This window comes from Acromyrmex echinatior, chromosome 15 (genome assembly GCF_024713525.1).
Source record: "Acromyrmex echinatior isolate Ae372 chromosome 15, ASM2471352v2, whole genome shotgun sequence".
Taxonomy (NCBI): domain Eukaryota; kingdom Metazoa; phylum Arthropoda; class Insecta; order Hymenoptera; family Formicidae; genus Acromyrmex; species Acromyrmex echinatior.
Window position 1 is genome coordinate 2,387,917 of NC_141866.1, and position 22,174 is coordinate 2,410,090.

The 22,174-nt window shown below is 32.2% G+C and overlaps 1 protein-coding gene and 1 pseudogene across 2 annotated transcripts in view; one reads left to right on the plus strand and one right to left on the minus strand.

Moving 5' to 3' along the window:
• Window positions 1-8,439, minus strand: part of LOC105151162 (uncharacterized) — a 303,301-nt gene extending 294,862 nt beyond the window's left edge. Inside the window, exon 1 of the mRNA XM_087413985.1 lies at window positions 6,726-8,439. Within this exon, the coding sequence (XP_087270111.1) occupies window positions 6,726-6,797 (72 nt within the window). The 5' untranslated portion in view covers window positions 6,798-8,439. The remainder of the gene's footprint in view (window positions 1-6,725) is intronic.
• Window positions 8,440-10,292: 1,853 nt separating this feature from the next.
• On the plus strand, window positions 10,293-21,921 carry LOC105151163 (ras-related and estrogen-regulated growth inhibitor-like; annotated as a pseudogene). Its single transcript, XR_015547622.1, has 4 exons — window positions 10,293-10,377; window positions 20,928-21,001; window positions 21,150-21,403; window positions 21,474-21,921. The product of XR_015547622.1 is annotated as a ras-related and estrogen-regulated growth inhibitor-like (transcript).
• The last annotated feature ends 253 nt before the right edge of the window (window positions 21,922-22,174 follow it).

Sequence of the window (22,174 nt, forward strand, 5' to 3'; positions counted from 1 at the left end):
TTCGATATAATATAATATAAATCATATTATTTCAATAAGACAATAGAGATCTATTAAAAACTGAGAATTTAAAAAAATAATATACAGGGTGTCCCATAAATTTTGGCCAATCGTTTTTATGAGAGTAGACTGAGCTGAGTCAAAAAGTCTTCAACCATTTTGCAATAATTAACAAGATATTAATTATTAAAAATTGCCGAATATTAGTCTTCAATAATTTTTTACTCAAATACTATCAACTTTACAGAAATACAGCAAGAGACAAAAATTATTCATTTTCTTCTCATTGACTGAATTTTAAGAATCTTTTTAGAATTTTTTATCAACTTTTTAGTACTGCATTTTCTTATTCTTATCAATATAAGAAAATAAGGTATTAAAAAATTCTGAAAAAATTCTGAAAAAATTCTCAGAACTTTATGAGAAGAAAATAAATAATTTTTGTCTCTCGTTGTTTTTCTGTAAAGCTAATAGTATTTGAATAAAAAATTATTGAAAACTAATATTTTTTAGTAATTGATATCTCGTTAACCATTGCAAAATGGTAGAGGACTTTTCGAGTCAGTTTAGTCCGCTCTATCTACACAAAAGCGATTGGCCAAAACTTGCGACATACTCTGTATACATCCATTCATGTCTCTTAAAAATGTTTTATATCTACAAATTTATTTAAAAAATATAATTTCAATTTAGATAACTATAATTTTTGTCATCACACGTTAAGTGACAATGACAAGAAAGAGAAAAAAAGGAACACATTGTATTATATGAACCATAAGATAAATTCCGGTTTCAGTAAATTGAATATCAGAATAGATCAGCCTCCTACGTATCGATGTAAATCGTCGATGTAAAATCGCGGAGCACAATTGTGCTCTTTCAAGAGAAGAGAGCCGATAAAAGCGGGATACGGGATATTTACATCGCCAGTTTCACGCTGGACCAAAGAGAGGGAGAGCGTGGAGGAAAAATGAAATTTAAAGGACAAAGATAGAGCGGAAAAGGAGGAGAGGGTGGCCACGGTTGTATTTATCACTCGGAGATCCCGTAGACTGCACAATGCGAAATACGAGAGAGAGCCAAGCGAGCGGTCCGTAGAAACGAGACGCGATGTGGTGCAGGTAGATTTATGGGTGGCAACGGCGAAGGGGACAAGACGGAAAGGGGGATGGAACCGCGAAGGAGGCAAAGGGGTCCAGTCGAGGAAAGAGACTGTGTTTGTGTCGCAGGTCAGCCGCACGGTTCACGGTCACGAGGACCGACTGGCGACTGGACTAGCCTAACGTAACCCGACTCGAGCAACCGCAAACTAAATTGCACCCTCACATCTCCCTTCCTTCATTCTTTTCCTAAACTCCCCCACTGTTCATACCTCCTTTCTTGCTACCGCTGACGAAGCTCCGATGAACTCCCGACGTCACGCGAGCACGCAGCATTAAAATTTATTAAGCTACTCTGACAAAACGCGACGCCTGCTGGCTAACAATCGTACAATAACTTTATCTTCTACGTCAACTAATTAGGTAATAGCCCGTGCGACTTCGCGATTTTTCATACATTTTGAAAATATACAGCACGTAATAGTCATACATATAATACTACTAGAATATTTTGATAGAAAAAAATATAGAAACAACAATTCCTTATACTTAATATAAGTTAGAGGAACTTAAGATCGCATATCTTTTGACGGTTACTATAATATATTTGTCACTTCCTTCATTAAATATTCGGAATCTTTAAAAGTCATAAGCTTCTAGTACCGAACAGTTTTGCTCTATACAGCCATCTGCTCTGCATATTTATAATCACAGTAACTGCTTATACCATCACTCTGTTAGCACTATCTTGTCAGAAGATTCAACAAAGATACTGTCAACGTTCAAGAGATACAATCTAAACAGTCGGCAATTACAGACTGCGAAGGCGTGTTTGTCGCGAGCTCGTTGCGACACGATGATGAAGTCATCCACCGATTGCAAATAAGGGATTACACTCGCTTCTCCTACTTTCAATTATCTAACACCTCATATACCTTTCCGTTAGTATGCTCACATAATGACAACGTTCATAAAATATAATAATACAAAATAATAGCTACTTATCATTAATACGTCAAAAATGTAACCGGATACACACAATTAAATTTATCTTTCCATTTAATTCTGTACAATAATCACAAAATTAACACACATTATTGTTTCCGTCATGTTTGTTCAAAAGATAATTTTTTTATTATTAAAGATTTGGTAATGTATTCTAAAATATTTTCGCGTTTATGCAAATTGAAATTCATTGACTATTCAATACGTTAACAAGAATGAAAGATAAAACCGAGGATAAAACATATGTATCTTTTACTGTGCTAACGCATTGTAATAATATATTGAAAAATACACAAAAGATAAGTAACAGAAGCGAGAAATAAGGTGTCCGTGCAAAACGTGACTGCTCGATGTTTATTTACCATTTCCTTTCTGCGAAGCCTCATTTACGATGAAAACGTTATAATCACCTAATCTGAGTAAGTGAACGCATCGTAAACTGAAGTCTAACATTTCTCCCCTATCTATTGGTCTGAGTCTTTCCTTCCGTGAAATTTATCGGTCGGGTGTGTCTCATTAAACGTTGACCGAAATGAAATACTATTCGTCGATCGATCAAACGCGTACGAAAGACAACGTAGAACTATGTTAAAATAACAGAACGAAGAAAAAACAACTAGAAAACGATAAAAATACACAACACAAACGATAAACATACTATCGACGTAAAAAAAATAAAAACAATAGAATATAAATTGCAAAGATAAATGTAAATATATTATGTATCTAATATTATAATTTAAAACAATATGTTAATTATGTAGTAACAAATAGAAACGTCAATGCATATATATATATATATATATATATATATATATATATATATATTATATATATTAGATGTTGGAATTAATTCGTAGCGTTTTTAATGAAAGAATGTTATTTATTTCACATGAGCATTAAAAAATACATTAATGAAAGTACTTCCCATCACTTGTAAAACGCTACGAATTAATTCCAACACCTAATATATATATATATATATATATATATATAGAGTTTCTTCATATCAAGTGACACTTTTATCAAGTATTTGTTATTGTTTTAATTTAATTGACCATTCAATTATGTTTGATTTTTAATCGTTATATTGGAATGACTAACTACCTAATGAAGCAATCAATTCTTTTTCTAATTATACGTTTCTAGTAATTCTAGTCATAATACAACATATAAATAATTTAAAAATTATGAATAAACATAACCAGACATAGGCATTCTATAAGAATATTCAAAAGAAACAAAGATTTTTAAGATAAAGAACATGATTAATTGAAAATAATTCTCAATATGTATATAAAATAGAAAATTAAAAAACAATAATATTAACTTTCTCAAAATTTGTAAATAAGATAGAGTATCAAAAAAGCACACACGTTTCGATTTAGAAATCTTATAAATATAACCACTACAACAATTCTTATACATTTCTCACGAATGTTTTCCACTTTGTTATGTCAAATATATATAAATTATGTAAACGTTTTCAAATATCTATCTATCTATCTGGAGCGATTATCAGCCGATCACGACAACAACATCGTGCGCGGTTTTATGAAGGCCAGTACATCGTGGCGTGATACAATTATTAGAATGTAACTACGGCTAATGCTAGTGTGATAATAATAATTGGATAATTACGGGTAGGCAACCGCGTCGCTGTATCTTTTCCAATTTTTTGTACTGTTATCATAATTCAATTTATCTTGCTCGACCAAATGGTAACGCATTCCTCCATCACTTCGGAAACGTAAAGTTTCCGACAAAGTTGTTCTATACATTTACATATATAATCTCGAATAATCTCGTCCTTGACCTTTAGACCTGCTACTTTTTTCTCAATCATAATTCATATTATAACAAGATGCAAATAAAGCAAATGCGATAAAGTAAGAGAAGAATAAAATAATAATACGGCAAGTGTTATGATATTTTAATATTATTAATCATAATTAAAAATATTAATAATTAATTAAATGCATCGATCTCAAGTTTTCGAATAAATATAATTTTTACAGAATGTAATATTATTGCTTACTGAAATTATACAACGAAACATTCATTTTACAGTACAGCGTACATATTACTATTTCAATAAAAGCGAAAAATTCATTTTTCTCCCAACAATTATATTTATTCATGAATAAGTAAAGTTATTTATTTCGTTTTAATTAATAAATAATCAAACCGCCATAAATGATTTTTAAAAATCATTCATGAAAAGCAATTGGCAGAGCGAATTTTTCTGATTATTTTTTTTTTAATTTATTAGAGGTAGGTAAGAGAATCAAATGCGTACGTGAGAAATAAATGAAATCTAGGTATAATAAATGTGTACATATATCTATCCTAGCTGCGGAAAAGACTGCTAACGACGGTAATTATCAATTGAAAGCGAGTTTCCGCTGGGCATGGAGCGATGCCTAATTGCATAATCTGTATACTGCGATCGTACCGCTGTTATCCGGCATGAGAGTCTGACCGTAAAATGCCAACCTTGACGAGGATGCGCACTTGTATATGCAGCATCTCGCGTTTATCTCCGGCCATTCGCATTTGCATGATATCGAACTGATCAGATTACCGACCGAATAAACAAAAAAAATTATGCATTTACAAGATCTCTTCTTTTTAATGTAATAAATAGAAGAGATCAAACAAATTGAAGAAAAAAGTGTAATATAGAGTAAAAATAAAAGTTTCACTTATTAATCACCAATTTATTTACTAATTAATTGCTTAAATGGACTAAGATTTCCGTTTAAATTACTACTTTTAATAAAATTATTAATCATGATATTAATGTAAATAAAACTATCATATTCATTTGTGAATAAATTATATATTATATAATTTGTTTCGCGATTAAATAATAAATCCTATAAAAAATAATAGTTATCTTAATAATATTAATAATAACATTCTGATTAATATTAATGACTAATTGCTATTAATTTTCTATATAAGAATATTAAATTGAAATATAAATAAATTTTATGATAAAATATTAGAATTGCAAATTTTCAAGTGTATCATTTTCCAACTAAAATACAACTTGTGAATAACATTCCTTTTCTTCGAGCTTCTGTGTATGAAAACTTAATCATAGTCTTCTCTGATGTACACCCATTTATATCTACCCCATAAAAAATAATAGTTATAGCTGAAACGAAGAAAGCTAATAAACGCGAAGACCGTCCATCCTTTCTACGATCTCCAACAAATCTGCGCCTCGTGCGTGGCTATTTCAAACCGCGCTCGTAGCATTATTATTATTATTCATTCTTTTAAGACCATTTATTTCAGGTTTGCAGAGAGTACTTATTACGCTCCCCCCTTAATTAAAAGGTTATAATCTACGATGTCGAGCTCTTGAAAATTCAGCGCCGTGGGCTCGAAAGAAAGTCAGTGCGATGCCGCGTATACGCACAATAGGCACCCGCTTTCGTCACTTTCTACATTTTTTACATTCGAAGTGAAGCAAATGTAACTTAACTGTGAACGGGAGGGAACGAGGAGAAGAGGAAGAGATGGAACTATTGTGAAAATAAACAAGACAATTGTTTCGCGTCGCATGTTCTAACATACTTCAACAAGTTCCAACATGACTCCAACACTCTATATTCCATACTCTATTGAAGCATGCTACGCGAATAAATCTAAAGTGTCATATTCCCGAAGATGTACAGTAGCAGAGTAACCCAGGTACATTAAAAAGTCATGAAATTTAATGTACTTTTAAGTTACACAAATTAAATTCAATTTTAAGACAATAAAATAAATTTATAAATGTATCTGCAACTGAAAAGTGTATTTGTGCACATGTGCATGAAATTTAGTGTACTTTTCATAAAATTTTACGAAGATTTAATACATTTTTTATTAAATTTTATATAGATGAAATTTAATTAATTTAAGTAAATGTTAAATTTAAGTTACTTATAACTTCATTTTCATTGACATTAAATATTTTTAATGCACCTGCTTGAAATTGTTTCCATTACATGTAGCAAATTTCTTTTTTTTTAGCAGTATAGAACACGGAATCATAATTAAATCATAATGATATTACAGAACATCCAGAGAAAACGTAGCTGTGATTTTAAAAATTTTCGGTTAAAGAAAAAAATTTTTTTAATTTGTGAAAAAATTTCTTTCATTTAAACATTTTTTAAAATCAAATAAAATTTATTATTAAATCAAAGAAATTTTTTCACAATCAAAAAAATTTTCTTTTCCAAAGAAGACAATCTTTTCTTTGGATGAACATCATCATGACGTCATTTGATACTTACAAAATTAACTTGTGACGAATGAAGTCATGATGATGTCCTTATGATATTATTATGATTTTTATATTCTAAGAAATGACACTTACATTCAGGACCGATTTTTATCAATTTTTGGTCGTGCATTTAAGGCTATTTTTTATTAGTGCTGCTGCTACACACAACGCAATACACCTTATTTAATTCCATTATGGACGAAAACGTGGGATGTGTTCAGAAACGCTTATAAACATCATTTGTCCTTGTCTAATATTTGATACAATAGCGTGTGAGCGTGAAAACGGAAAGCATCCGTGAAGATACGATATATGTAATACGGAATCAGACTCACTGGCAGATTTCTGATGCCCAGCCGCACCTTGGAGTACTTCTTCATAAACACTCGCCAGAGCACGTAGGCCATGGCGACGGCGACGATGACGACGAAGATCGGCGCCGTTGTCTCGGACAATCCCGCCGTTTTCGCGGTCGGCGATGCTTCTCCCTTGATGAAACCGTCGTCAAAGACAACGTCCGTTGTTGCGCCACACGCGAGTCGTTCGATCGTCAAGAATCCGCGGCATCGTGGATGATTCACGATACAATTACACACGACACGAATTCGTAAACCGGAGTCACGAAAGGCGCCAACTTCCGCGCGAACGTTGGCTCGTCGCAAACGCGTCTGCGGACTTTGAGGTTACGTCACACAATTACATCGCACGATTTGCGGACGCCGACAAGATGGCGGAACGCGATTCGAAGCACTGAACTCCTAAAGTTTACCTTTTGTGGCGGAATACCCTTTTGGAACTTAAAGACGGACAATGTTTGATATTTGACGAAAGCGAGAGAAAATTCTAGTGCAGGAATAAAAAAACAGACCTCAAGTATTTGATGGTTTTTTGAGATGTAGTTCCGCGAATTCTTAGTCGAAAGTCCAAGGGGGCTCGGAGGAAAAGTACCGAATTTGATCGGCAGAACGAACGGTTAGCTCGGTGATAATCCCGTCTCGCCACGCTTCGAGCCAACCACACGAGATCCGTTTCGATCGTCGTTACGAATCACAAATTACGCGCAATGACCTCTGTACACGTTACGCGTCGCCTGCTCGGCCATTTGAATCGGTGATAAACTTCACACGGCCGACCGAACGGAACGTTACGAAACAGTTGCGCGCCGACAGTCGCGAAATTCGCTCCGCTTGTGTCAACCTTCACGTCCTTCACTGCGCGTCTATTCGCGCTCGCAGGCAACTTCACGCCGGTCACGTGCCTCGCAATATGAACGACGCGCAACGGAAAAAAGTACGAACGGAAATCACGAACGAAGGTCAACCACCGCTCATTGCACGAATATTATCTATGAATAAGTAATGCTTACTCCTTTATATATAAGATTCTTGCAGCAGAAGAGTCACCGAGTGCAGACAATAGATTTATAAAGTTTCTGGTGGAACTAACTGTCTTTTGTAATCACTTGACAAATATCTGTATTCACTCGAAACGTCTATTCGATTTACTTGTGGAAAGTTGGAGGAAAAGATTTGCATGTCATCTCTGGCTATGTCATCTCCAATTGCGAAGTCGAGTCTATTCGAAAGAACAAAAAAGAACAGGCTATTCTTACTATTCGGTGAATTACGTCATTTGATTCCGCGATCGCGGTAACTCAAAGCGATCCACGTCACTCGCGTTGATCGATGTCCAAAGGAGTTTCGTTGACTCGCGGTATTGCCAAACAATCGCCAGTCGTGTCTCGTGTAATCCGACGCGCGTCTCACGATTATTCACAAGAAAGCACACGTACAAAATGTCACAGCGCGAACTAAACGCGTTATATCTACGTTATATCTACGTTAGTATCAAGGCGCACGTGATATTCGCGGCGAGTCCAAGCGCGCTTGTCGACAACGACTTCTCGCCGTTCATACTGGCGCGAAAAATTGTTCGGCGTAGCGTTGTCGGCGCGACAGGACGGTTTTCACGGATCACACTGATCGAAAGTACACACCGCACGCCCGCCGGCGTCCGCTGCCGCGATGTAACTGACTTACTGACACGCGACACACGCAACCGTCGGCGCGCGCTGAGCGCTGAGCGCTCTCGCGACCGGCGCTGCCCCGCTGCCACGAGCCGCCGGCGAACGCCGCTTGCTTGCTTTCGTGGAACGCGACGAAACGGAATATCTTGAATGAAACGCGTCGGCGGAGCCGCGCATCCCGTTTTATCGCTTGAAATCTTTCAGATCTATCCGGTATAAATATTACCTCTTATACGGTTCTTATTATTTCTCTATTGTCTGCAGAAATTAGCGCGGAGCGTTAAAGTAGCACTACTTTCTGCGGCTGATTCAAGGCGGCTTCCGACGTGGTTAATGTATGTCAATTTTAGCAAATATTACACACACATATAATGTATAATTATCCATATGAATGTAGGGCAATATTTAATGAATGTGCGTAAAGTGGCGTCTACAATAAAATTTTAAGATGTAAAACTTAAGCTTTAAACCCTGAACCGTAAAATCAACAAAATTAAGAAATAAATATTATAGATATTTTTAAATTTAAAAGGAAATCTTTAATTAGTAAATATCATTTAATTATCAATCGAATGTGAGGAGAATAATTAATTATGATTAATCAATTTTTTACAACTTAAGGCTTAAAGCTTAAGTTTCACACCTTAAAATTTTATTGTAGACACCGCTTAAAATAGCGCAACTTATGTAAGATATACGTTGTTCATTTAAGTATAGATTCGCCATTTGAAATATTAGCAAGTATTTATGAATCACTAACCAATAATTTATTATCGAATATAAAAATATTAATAATTCAAAAAAGAATGTAACAGATTTCAATAAGATTTCAATAAGAAAATTCTTTCTCCTATTTTTCGAACGCCTTATAACTTCAACATTTTGTTTAGATTACATAGAGTATTTAATTGCTGTGTGCTCTGATGAAAATTTTTCTCATAACTTTTACGAATTCGAACACTTTTTAAGAAATACCCAGAAATATTCAGAAAGTTTACATCTTCTCTTAGAATTGTTCATTCTGAAATATTCTGAGATATTCTGAAATATTCTGAGATTTCTCATTCCATAATTTTGAAAATATATTTTTAACTTTTTTAGATTTTATAACATTTCATCAAAAATTTTATTTAGAACAAAAATCTTAGAAATCTTAGGAGAAATCTTATTTCGTTAACATATATGAAAAATTCTGAAAAAAGATGTAGACTTTCCGAGTATTTCTGAAAAGTGTTCCAATTCGCATAAAAAAATGTGAGAAAGTTATAAAATTATACAGAAATTCTGAAAAATTGTATGAAAAATTTCTGAGAAAAATTTTTACCAGAGTGCATATGTCTGTGCGCATGTTTATCTTTTGAGAATGTATTTCGATGTAGCGATATTCATTTTGACTTATAACATGTTCATATACTCGAGAAAGGAATCAAATACTGCCTTTTGTAATGTTATATTATAATCAAGTTACATCATTAAATTTTGTGGACTGTTGTGGAAAGATGATAGTTCATTTCCTGCATATAAAACATGAACTTCCGAGAACGAAATAAAAATTGCTAACAAAGAAGGATCGATTTTCATTCGTAATCACACATACATTTATACAGGTAGTTTCATACATTTGTACGTTTGGTTTCGACAAAACAGAAACGAAATGACAACGTGACAAAATGCTTCTCGTATTTTACAATTAGTATGCTATTCCGCGCTTTCGCTTCCCCGTGTAATCGTATCTTTTATTTGCTCGTTTTTTTTTATATTCAGCCATCGTTATTGCAACTTGTGTTACATCGCTAATGCATACGTGCATTACGAAGAGACTAAAAATGCTTGTTATACACTTACATAAGCACACACCTTCACCCCACGGGAGACAATGGGTGTGTCTGCTTCACGTGACGGCCACGTGAGCACCCTCGAAAAGGGCTTTCCCATTCCCTGGACATTCATTCATTCAGCAGGTCGGTCAGTGTCGTGGGCGGCGGTGATGATCCCTAGACTTGCCCGACCCAAAGTTGAAAAGAATCGAGACTGGTTACGAAAAAAGGGCAGAGAAAACGTACAATCAGCTTGATGTTCAACAGAATTAAAAAGATTGCCGCATCATTTTGTGCGATTTCCAAATATGTCCGAGATAGTATCCAAGATTACGGATATAATTAATTCTCATAAATAAACATACATGTCTTCCGCGTAAAGGTAAAATTGTAATGAGGGAACATTTGCAAGAGAGAGAGAGAGAGAGAGAGAGAGAGAGAAAGAGAGACTTTCTATTTAAGAACATGAAAGATGTCTCAAATATAAATACAAGCTTAACAAATAAAGATATACATACTTTCTCACATGAAATAAAAAAGAACCTTTACCTTTTTTTAAATATAATAAATATAATTTTTCCGCATTTATTTTTGTCTGCTAGAAATTTTGTTTAAATAAATTTTCATAAATATAAATGATCATGTCAATCTCGTTTGTATATTCATTTTTCTGTTTTCTTTAATCAAAGTCTCATAAAATATCTTTTTATCATGGCGCAACATTGTTACTTATATCGTTATAATCTTATCCCATTTCATGAGACACACGATTCAGAATGTTCTTAAGATTATGATATCGGGCGATGCGATCGTGCATTCTTAATAGCTGAACAATCGTAGCCGAGCAATCGTTTTTCTGTTTTCCTTTTTATGATCGAGAATCTATAACTCGGCAATTACTTAATCGTCAATTTATTTCGATAGCGACAGGCTGGATCCACGATGTGGCGCGGCAATTATTTTTTACTTTCCGTTTTCGTGGCGAACGTGATCACGCACGGCGCGCAATTGCTGCCCGAGATCGCTGCGCTGCATTAATCGATCTTTCTGTCGGACACAACATGCGCGCATGAGGTACACTCTGGCAGAATTAAGTAGATGTCAATGCGTTCCCACGTGTCCGTGTCTCCGGCGGCCACTTTCGTGCCCGGGATAAATACTTATAAAAACACTTAGAAAACACAGACGTCTATCATTTCGTAACGCCGCGCTAACTGCCTTTCCGTATAGCAAGAGCAATACCTCGGTCAGTCGATCGATCCTCACAAGTCGTAATTACTGTCCAATGAACGTTACGCCTCTGGCGGTCTTACGAACCACAAAATACTTTGCATTCTACTCCATATTAAGAATTTCAAGATGTTCAAGAAGTGCAAATAAACTAAAAATCTTTATTTCTATGATCATACATGGAGAAATATGATGATCCTTATCGCGCTTTATACCGGAGAAAATGAGAATAATTAGAAAGTGAATTAAAATGTATCACAAGAAAGACGTATCTACCTTACTGTATCACGTATGTATCTATGTGTTTGTGTATCGCGTTGAAATCATAACGTGTAACATGAATCGTGAATCATTAACCAAGTTCTTGTTGAGCAAGAGGGAGGGTAACGCCGCGAACGTACACTATCACAAATTGACGATAGATAATGTGAAAGAAAGAGATCGTATTATCGCGATGGACAGGGTCGGGTTACTCGGAGGTTAATCGAACAATGGTGTGTGTAACGACAATTATTATCCGATCTAGCGAACTTGTGACATGCATATTGTTATCTTGCGAAAGCATTTTCGCGCTTAGAAGATTGCTTATTATTAAATAAGTACGTAAATATATATACTATATATATCAATTCTAAAGAGTCATGATTGTTCTACTTCAAATCAACATTTAATATGTAGCTTACATTTTTCAGTTTCACTATTTTGTATAATATACATCAAGTATCATGTAAATCATTGTAATTAAAAAAGCCAATTTAATGTCTATATTAAATCTTGAAGTTTCATAAGTATTATGAAATATTTAAAATAAAATTGTATACCTTAACTTTTGGCACTACTAAAGAAAAAATATATTATATATTCTTTACGAAGGGATTTATTAATCAGTTAATCTAAGAGTTAATAACGTGAAATTTTTAGAAATATTTTAAATTAAATTTAGTCTCAAATCATATCTAAATTATAAATTGTTAAAATTGTGACCATACATCATCACAAAATTAATTTCAAATATAAGAATACGGTTTATATATATATATATATATATATATATATATGTATATATATACATATATATGTATTTATCTTATAAAATGTTGAATCTATATCCTATTGTATTCAGTTTAGTTGTTCAGTTCATTTTCGATGAACGCATTATTAGCACTATCGCGTTTTTGCATGTTACGTTTAATGAATGATAAACATACAATAGTACGAATAGCGCGTCCGAATGTGATTATAGTATGTTTTATATTTTGAATGCCTTTCGAAAAATATAAACATACGATGTTCGACAAGCCAGCTTTCGATGTTGGCTTTTCGTAAACGCTCTTACGGTTTTGGAGAGAACCGTTCTATAACTTCTGCGATCACGACAAGCATTAATAGCAATGAATCTGAAAGTAACAGACTTCGGACTCTTAGGAGACATCGTTGTGCGGAGAGCAATCTTGGATTAAACATTTTTTTATTTTTATTTGTTTTTTCGTTGTAATGTAATTATTACACAATCTAAGTCTTAATCGTAATAATACTCCGCGTCGAACTTTAATTTAAATAAATTTATTTGTAATAACGGTCAACTCTAATTATTCTCACCTTTGATTATTACCATTCTAAATAAATCCAACATATTTGTACATGTATATTATATGTAAATTATTTTATTAGTATTACCTTGTCCAAATTTTTAACCGAAATGGATAAAATTGTGTAATTTTAATATGTTAATAATATGATTGATCGCGATATTCTTTCAATAATTTTACCTAATTTCTTTTATTAATTAAAATTTTATTTATCTTTTAGATAATAATTTGTAATCATTGTAAACTAATATATCTAATTAATTTTTAGTTAAAACAAAAAAATTTTATTTCTCAAATTCACTTTTTTTAAATGTCATAATTAATTAAATATTCAAATTCAACAATTAGTAAAAAATGAAAAATATTAAGACAAATAGAGAGAATATAATTCATTGACGATGCTTCCTGCCTAATTTTAATACTTGAGGCAAGACTTGGTTGAACACGGTTCAACGCGAGACTCAAGCGCATAGATGAACACAATGAAATCAATTTCCGATCCCACACATACAAAATACGCTCACATATATACACGTACATATATTGTAAACCTATAAAAATTTTTAGTTCTGCAAATTTACGATTCTCGCTTTGAGCCTTCTGAGTTATGACTATTCTCACATTCGCAAACCCGTTGTGTATTCTATACGCATGATGCGCATATTTTGCACACGTTACACTTTATACATGTTCAAAGTCCACGGCCACGGTACTTACCCCCAGTATAAGGTTACAACAAAAATAACGAAGAAACGTTCGACGCAGACGTACAACTGGCCTAACAATTAGGATTTACTGTTCGCTTCATTCTCGTAACGTAAATCTCTCCGAAAATGCGGAGAAACGACGCGTAGGTTGTAAAATCGTCTTTATCGAATCTTTCGTAAAATAAATGTTATCCCATTTTTAGCGCATCAAAACGCGACGCCTTGGAAACGCAGAGCGATGCTAAAGATCAAGATGTGCTCAATGATATGTGTGACTCAAATAAAAATGAGATTTTTTTTTTCTTTTATTTCATACATTACTGAATGCGTTATTTTTTTTCTTTGCATTTAATTTATGTTATTTTCTTTTTAGATGACATGAGATATACTAATTATGAGATATACTAATATTCACATGAAAGCTGGACATAAAATAACAATCACTGTTGAGTCTGCGTTGAACAATGTAAACATAATTTGTATGTCAGAATTCAGAATAGAATTCTATTTATAATCTTATGGAATATCATATAATACAAGCAATATTTGAAAAAATACAGCACATATAGATATATTAAAATGAATACATTTACAAAATATATGGCTTAAAATTGTAAGTGAAATTTTATCTTAAAATATAATGAGTTATTTATGAATTGTATACAATACTTAATATTATGATTAAATATATTATCTTTATATGGGATGAATAAAATTCAAGATTAAGAGAAAATATATTTAAAAAAAGAGTCAATTGTTTCACATTCAGCGTATGTATAAAATTATGATGTAAGCATAGATAAAACTTTGGTTTTTTTTTAAACTCGTCACGCTTACTAGAAGTTTACCCGGGTCAAATATATGACATAAAAAAGAACATTTCCGCAATTTACAGCTGCGGTTGCATCCGGAGAGTCACGCGTACCAGTTACCAACGCACTTACGCGTTACCAAGGACTATGCGCGGAGAAGCATGGATAGTTTTACATAGTTTTACGCATCCACGAGCCACGATTATTCGCGGTAACATCTGTGGCTTCACAAATGAAGGATCAAGATGAGTATCACGTTTATAGTAATCTTAGGTTATTGACATTAGATTTGCAGTTCATGGTCACTGTAGGAGAACTTTTTATGACAATTTTATATTAGACTCATAAATTATTTAATTACGGAATTGCATCTGTTTATTTTTATTTAGATACTTGAATAAGAACCGACCACTGTATTATACGAGAATTCCGCATTCTTTAACCATCATTGAATTAATTATGCGCGTTGCGCATGTTATATTGTACGAATTTTTAAGAATTTGAATACCACTAAAATTTCCCATAACGTAAATGATTTAAAGACAAAAATTTTTTGAACTGTGAAATATTAACCGCAGTTTTACGTAAATTAAATTTGTGCAGATGGTCATCGACAAACTACGTTGTTTATGGATGACGAGGATGAGTTATAGAACAAGACATTCTTTCATCTCAAAGTTTCAAGAACACTAACGTATTTATATACTTTTAGAATAGAGGAAGAAATAATAGGTTTCTCTTTATGAATTATTCCGCGTTGATATATGTATTATATTTCTAGGAAGGCTGATCGCACATATGATAACATAAGTACAAAGCGCGTGTGGAATAAATCCGGGAACAACATAAAGAGTATTAGTTGAAAATTTTAATAATTTTGATTGTAAAAATATCGAAAATTTATCTACTAGATAACAGTTTTACTGTTTAAATTTGAAAAAAAAGGATAGATTAATAAACAATTTACAAGCTTATAAAAATTTAAAAAAATATATCTGTTTCATTACAGTTTAAAAAAATATGTCTGTTTCATTACAGTATTATAAATTATTAATTATTAATTATTTTTACATTATTACGACATTTATAAATTATTACTTAGTTGACTATAACATTTACACACGTACTTCCGTACTTAGCTTATTTACAGGCATTTTTTTACGTAATTGATTTATTCATTTGAGCCCAAATTGTTTATTAAATTATAATATTTTGCTTAAAATAAATTTTGTAATAATATAAAATCATTTTTCTTTTACGTTTTCTCTTGAAAGTTGAAAAATATTCACACTGACCTATAGGTACTCACACTTTCGGTTTCGTTTTATTGAATTTTTTTATGAACCTGTAGGCGAGGTGGACGCGTATGTATCACAGGATAAAATAAATCATGGTGCAACGGGATAAAGTTTAATGTCTTTGTCCTTGTGAATCTTGTTGAACGACGCCACGCCCTTATCGCAAATTGGTGTTTGCTTTTTACTTGCAGACATATGCATACACATGTGTATACATATATGTGCAGCTATATTGGGCGATAAAGACGTAACGTTGCGCTCATGATTATGGCGATGCTCGTGGGTGCGATAATGCTCCATACACCACACAGGCGAATTCATTCTGCTTGAGCTGAGACAACGAATATCGCGTCGCTCGGTTCTTATAAGGATCGAAGAAAAAAACACTTGCTACCCTATCTCGAATTTCACGATAATAAATGATGAAACATTGACAGCTTTAGTCTTGAATCGTCAATGACAACATAAGAATTTTTGTTTGATTTTATTATGATAAAACGCTTGAAAAGCATATACAAATAGCTAACAATAAGTGCAAATTTATTAATTTTTACTTATATCAAAAATATAAATTATACTATTATAATATTATATATTAATATTAAATTAAAATAAACGACAACGATTAAATACATAATGTAAAAAATTTACGTACAAAATAAAAAATTAATTAATATTCCTCTCCATCAGAGATGAGTATTATTCTACATAAAAATTTTGGATATAATTAAATTTATTTATACTTCTATAAATTATTTAAAAACTAGTATTTATTTTGGAAGTGTCGTAAAATAAAATATTACGAGATTATTTTTGTGAGAAAATAAATTTTTGATCTTTGAATATAATTTGTTCCTCGACTGTGGGGGGTTCGAAAAACTGTGAGTTTACTGTATTACATATATTTTTCAATTGAGCAACTGTTTTGTATCACACATCAGTAATTAAGAGGATATTTTAATAGAAAATCAAGTATAATAGCGTCATTAAAATACAAAGAACTATATTCCGTTAATGTTTCATCCATAATAATAGATTTCTAAACAATAGACATTACTGCCATGATATGGACGTAAAACATCCAGGTCTTTTTTCAAACAACCGCGAAAGTGAAGAAGTCATTATTTTCATGTGTCTTATAATTATTACAATATACATAACAGTATTTGCTAATTTTATTATATTAGATTAAAATTTATAGAATTCATGACTGTATAAAAAGCCTCTGTAAGTGATATTAATAATAATATATTTGTTATAGTTTTAATTTGTCTAAAAAATGTACGATAACTTTTACAATGTAAAAATCATATTGTAAAAATGCTTTTCTCTCAATTTCTAAAATATATAAATATTTTATTTAAGTATTTATAGCGTATTAAGTACAAAGAATTAGAAAAATCTCGTTATTGGTATCGAAATTCGCTATACATTTAAATATTCGTTCGGTCATATTGACTGACATACATACAAATATACTACAACTACTACAAACGTAGTGCGTTATATTTATTAACGTGTACGTCTGCGCTGAAAGAGACTTTTCTATATCAAAATTAACAAGAGATCATTATTCTCGGATAATATTCAGGAAATGTATGTTTTCAACAGCTGATGCGATCTCACGTGTTAGCTTTGCGTAATGTGTTACGCAATAATCGCGACAGCATGGTACAACCATGGACCGCATTTGTTATCACTGTCTCGCGCAAAACATCGATCATTATTTGCGTAACTGTTTATTATCATTTTGTTCTTTAATGCATGTCTCTCAGCTCTATCTTTTTTCAATTTTTTTATATTTGAGTAGTAGAATTTGATTAATTTGCTAGAATAATTACTAAAGACCGATTGCATAGATAAGATTTTTAAAATTACATTAATTTGCATTACTTAAATACGAAACGGATTCCGAAATCGGCTCCGGGATGTGTGACGCGCTGCGACGTTTAATTGATAAACAAAATCAATCGGCCATATAAAGCAAACGTATATAAAATGCATAAATGTGAAAGAGCAGGTACTATCGCCGCGTCGTTAGCGCCTAAAGTTGCTCGCACGAAAGATGAAAAGTGCATTCCGTTTCATATGATGCATCAATAGCTGCGTTCAGCAGAAAAAGCAATTTTGCAACTGTTGTAAAATTCTTTAATATGATTGATCTTGCTCTTCTTCACTGGATCTAAATGTATAAACTAATCATATTCAAGAATTTTACAACAGTTACAAAGCTGCTTTTTCTGCTGAATGCAGTCATTAAATGTATTCAGAATAATAACCACTCATTGAACACTTAGTGAGATGTTTCATTCGATTGGTATATTCCATTAGATCCTAAAATATAAACCAATCAGATGAGAGAGCTCATTGAGTGTTCAATAAACGATTGTCGTTCTGAATTTTTATTTTATTCTTGTTGTTTCATCGAATATTAAAGAAGGATAAAATGATATATCATGCGCGAAATAAAATGCACTGTAGATCCTATCGTCATGTTATAATTGTGTTCCTATTTCATTTGTAGAACACGGTGAATACAAGACGGATCAGCTCCAAACAAGTGATATCACGATTCGATCAAACAGTAATCGAAATATATCAATTCTTTATATTTATTGTATATTTCAATGTTATAACTATCGCCTAATATAGATTTAATGATTTTAATATAGATTTAACGTTGTATTGATGATATGTTTAAATGTGTATTTTACGATATATGTGCGATCAAAAATCTATCATGCGAATAAAGCAACGACCATATTTTCGAGTAATGCGAATATCGCAGGTAACTATTTACAATACTAAATATCTGTAATGTCGTTATAATTTATAATAATTATTATCGTAAAAATAAGCTATTTATCGTTCGATAAATAGAAAATACACGAAGGATGTTCAAAAGTAAGACGCATAGCGCGCCACGCACTTTTGGCGCGCAAAATTAATCTCGCACGCAAAGAGTGATGCCACCTCGCTGCCCTCTATAGTCTGTTCTACAATGTCCTTTTTGTTCCTTGTTTTTTGTTATTATTTACATCTTTTATTTTGCTTTTTATTAGCCCGAGATAGTTAACGAACTTCGAAAGAAATAAGAAATATATGTAGCAAGAAATACAATTGTCGATAAAATGATTACAAAGGAGAAAAAAACAAAAGGTAAAAAACAAAAACAGGAAATAAAGAATACATTGCAGAATAGGCTTATATGCTATTCACAGCAAGCAGAACAGGGAGATAAGTAGAGATAGCTTGGCAGCAGTGACCTGCATCGCGCAACCCGTCAAGCGGCAGTGTATTTCTGTGATCTTTCTCCTAATAATAATATTGCTATCGTTACATAATTGTTACACAGATACTCTATACGGTAAAAAAGTTGCGCAATGACAATATAATTATACTGTTGATAGTTACAGAATACAGACACGGAAATTATAACTCAATCGATGCCCGGCGCGCTTTTTTCTAGCTATCGCTTTTCCACACAATATTGTGTGGCATATTGTAAGCGGGCGAGAGTTGACATCGCTACGCAGAAAACGTGGCCATTTTGTCATATTATGTTTCTGCTTTATTTGCAGATCGCGGTGGATAATTGTGGACAATTGTGGACAATGTGGACACAAGACGAATGCTTCGCAGGACGAGTAACATCGTTATGACTCGATCAAGAACGTGGTAATCACAGTTTATATGTTGTATCGCTTATTGCAATATCTTGTACCTATCGCTGAACATAGATCGCTTATACTGATGATTGACAGCGCGTATTTTGCGATACTTGTTCGGCCAAAAAAGTATCGAACGAAAAATTGACACAACGACGATCATGTTTTCTGATAATGCGAATATCGTGAATGTCTATCACTAATAATGTACATTATTCAGATAAACAATAATTGAAAATGATTGTCACATAAAAGTATATTATTTTTTACTTGACACTAAAAATGCATGAACGCGATGAGTTCCAAAAATTGGACACCACTTATTTTTAGAATTGACTCATTGAAAATTGACTCCTTAATTATAAACAAAACGTTATGACGAAAATATAATCCAGCAAACAAACTAAAATTATTTATTTTCATTCTAACGTCAAAATGATGTCAAAACAACAACGACAAGTAATGTTGTCAGTGTCAGTTTGTTCATTAACAATTAAATTTATTGAATGCAATGTTATAAAGTATAATATATAAAACTATAACGAAATGAATTACGTAAACTAATAATCACTTTTCTTAGCAATTATAGAAAGTAATTATAGAAAGTAATATTTATCTATGAAATATTACCTCACGAGCACGATGTCCATATTTTACTTTACTGACAATTACAGAATGAACTAAGTATAAATTGATGAAATATATATATATTGAGTCATACATGGAAAAAAATTGGTTTGATTGAATTAAAATGAATGATTCAGAATTTTGATTAAATCTACTAGATTACTGATTAAATCTATTAAATGTTGATTATTCAACTAAAATTTTAATAGATTTAATCAGAAATTTTATAGGTTTCTATAATTAGATTCTGGATCGTTCATTTTCTACCAGAATTCTAGTTAATTCAATCAAACATTTTTTCCTGTGTATGAACAGTACGACGTATTAATGCTATCTATTCAATTGACTGTATAATTATTGACAAAGAACGAGTACACTGAGTACTAAATCACATAAAGTCTGGTTACTTTTATAATTACGAAAATATAATACTAATATTTATTTATAATACAACACAAACTTTGAGACAAAAACTGCAGCCTTTTTCAACCAAATTTACGTACGGAGAATTTCTAACTAATTCACAATATCTTCGTCTAAGTATATAGCTTGTTACATATAAGTAAATTCGTAGGAGGTAAAGAGAGTGTGCATTTTAAGAAAAAACAATTTGAAAATTTATTTGAAAAAAAAAATCATGTTGTTATAAAATGTTGTAAGTAATGGAATCGTGATTTTACTTTTATGTCAAATTTTACATTTATCCTATAAATAATAATTATGATAAATCTGCATTAAGGGCGAGTCTTATTTTAATTTCTAGAAACCAGATACAAACATGAGGTACTAGTCGATGGGGAACCAATTCTTTTTGAAATTTTAGATACGTGTCCAAAGGTAATTTTTGTATCTAATAAAATTTTATTATACGATAATCTATATAACATATTATCTATATACATTATTATTAGTCTATTATTAATTTGTATATCATTTTATATTAATCTAAATAAATAGTTTCTCTAATAATTTTTTAACATTTTAGAGTGAAGATGAACCATCGATGGAAACTTTACAGTGGGCGGATGGCTTGTTGCTAGTCTATTCAATAACCGACAGAAACTCTTTTAATTTTGTTAGAAAGGCAAAAGAGGCTCTTGCAGTAGCTGATCCCGAAGCTGCGATGCCCCTTGCCCTTGGAAATAAAGCAGATATGGTTCATTTACGACAAGTCAGTGCCGAGGAAGGAGAGCAAAGGATTTTGAATGCTGGTTTAGTGAAATAACTGCAGCTGAGCAGGTAATTGAAATTTCAATTAATTTATCACAGGTTTTATAACTTTATTTAAATAGTTAAGTAACTTCCATAGATTGCTCAGGTCGCAGAATCTTTCCACGAATTATGCAGAGAAGTTCTCGCAGCTAGACGAAGAAACAAACAATCTTTGTTGGATAGAATGCTCGGTGGTAAAGCGACACGCGCTTATTCACGAGGAAAAAGCGACTCTGCTTTACCGAAAGATTAATGTTATTACGTAAAATACATGCCTGTTACAAATATAAGAAAAAAAGAATCCTTCAGAATATTGTTAATTGGAGAATGTGAAAAAAGATAGTAGAACAATCGTATATAATCACTTCTTAAGCAGAATAAATCATAATAACATCAAAATAACGTTACAATGATTGATTATTAATTAAATAGCGGTTTTTGGTAATCGTTTAGCACGTCATTTTGATGTTGCAATGAATTGTATTCTGTTTGGATTTAATGCACAAGGAATGAAAGAAAAGCAAAGCAACAAATGCCAAAGAAAATATCAATTTTCAATTTATAGAGAATGTAATTTAAGATTAATTGTCACATAAATAATATAGATATATAAATTTTTATAATATAGCTTCATAAAACTGTATAAAAATAACTTAACTAAATTATAACTTATTCTTCAGAATATATTAGAAAGTTCAATTCAAGGAAAAATGTAGAAGGATACCTGTATTCACAGACAGATTTCATATTTAAGATCATCTTAAGTAGTACAGTCTTAAGATGTCATGAACCAATTAG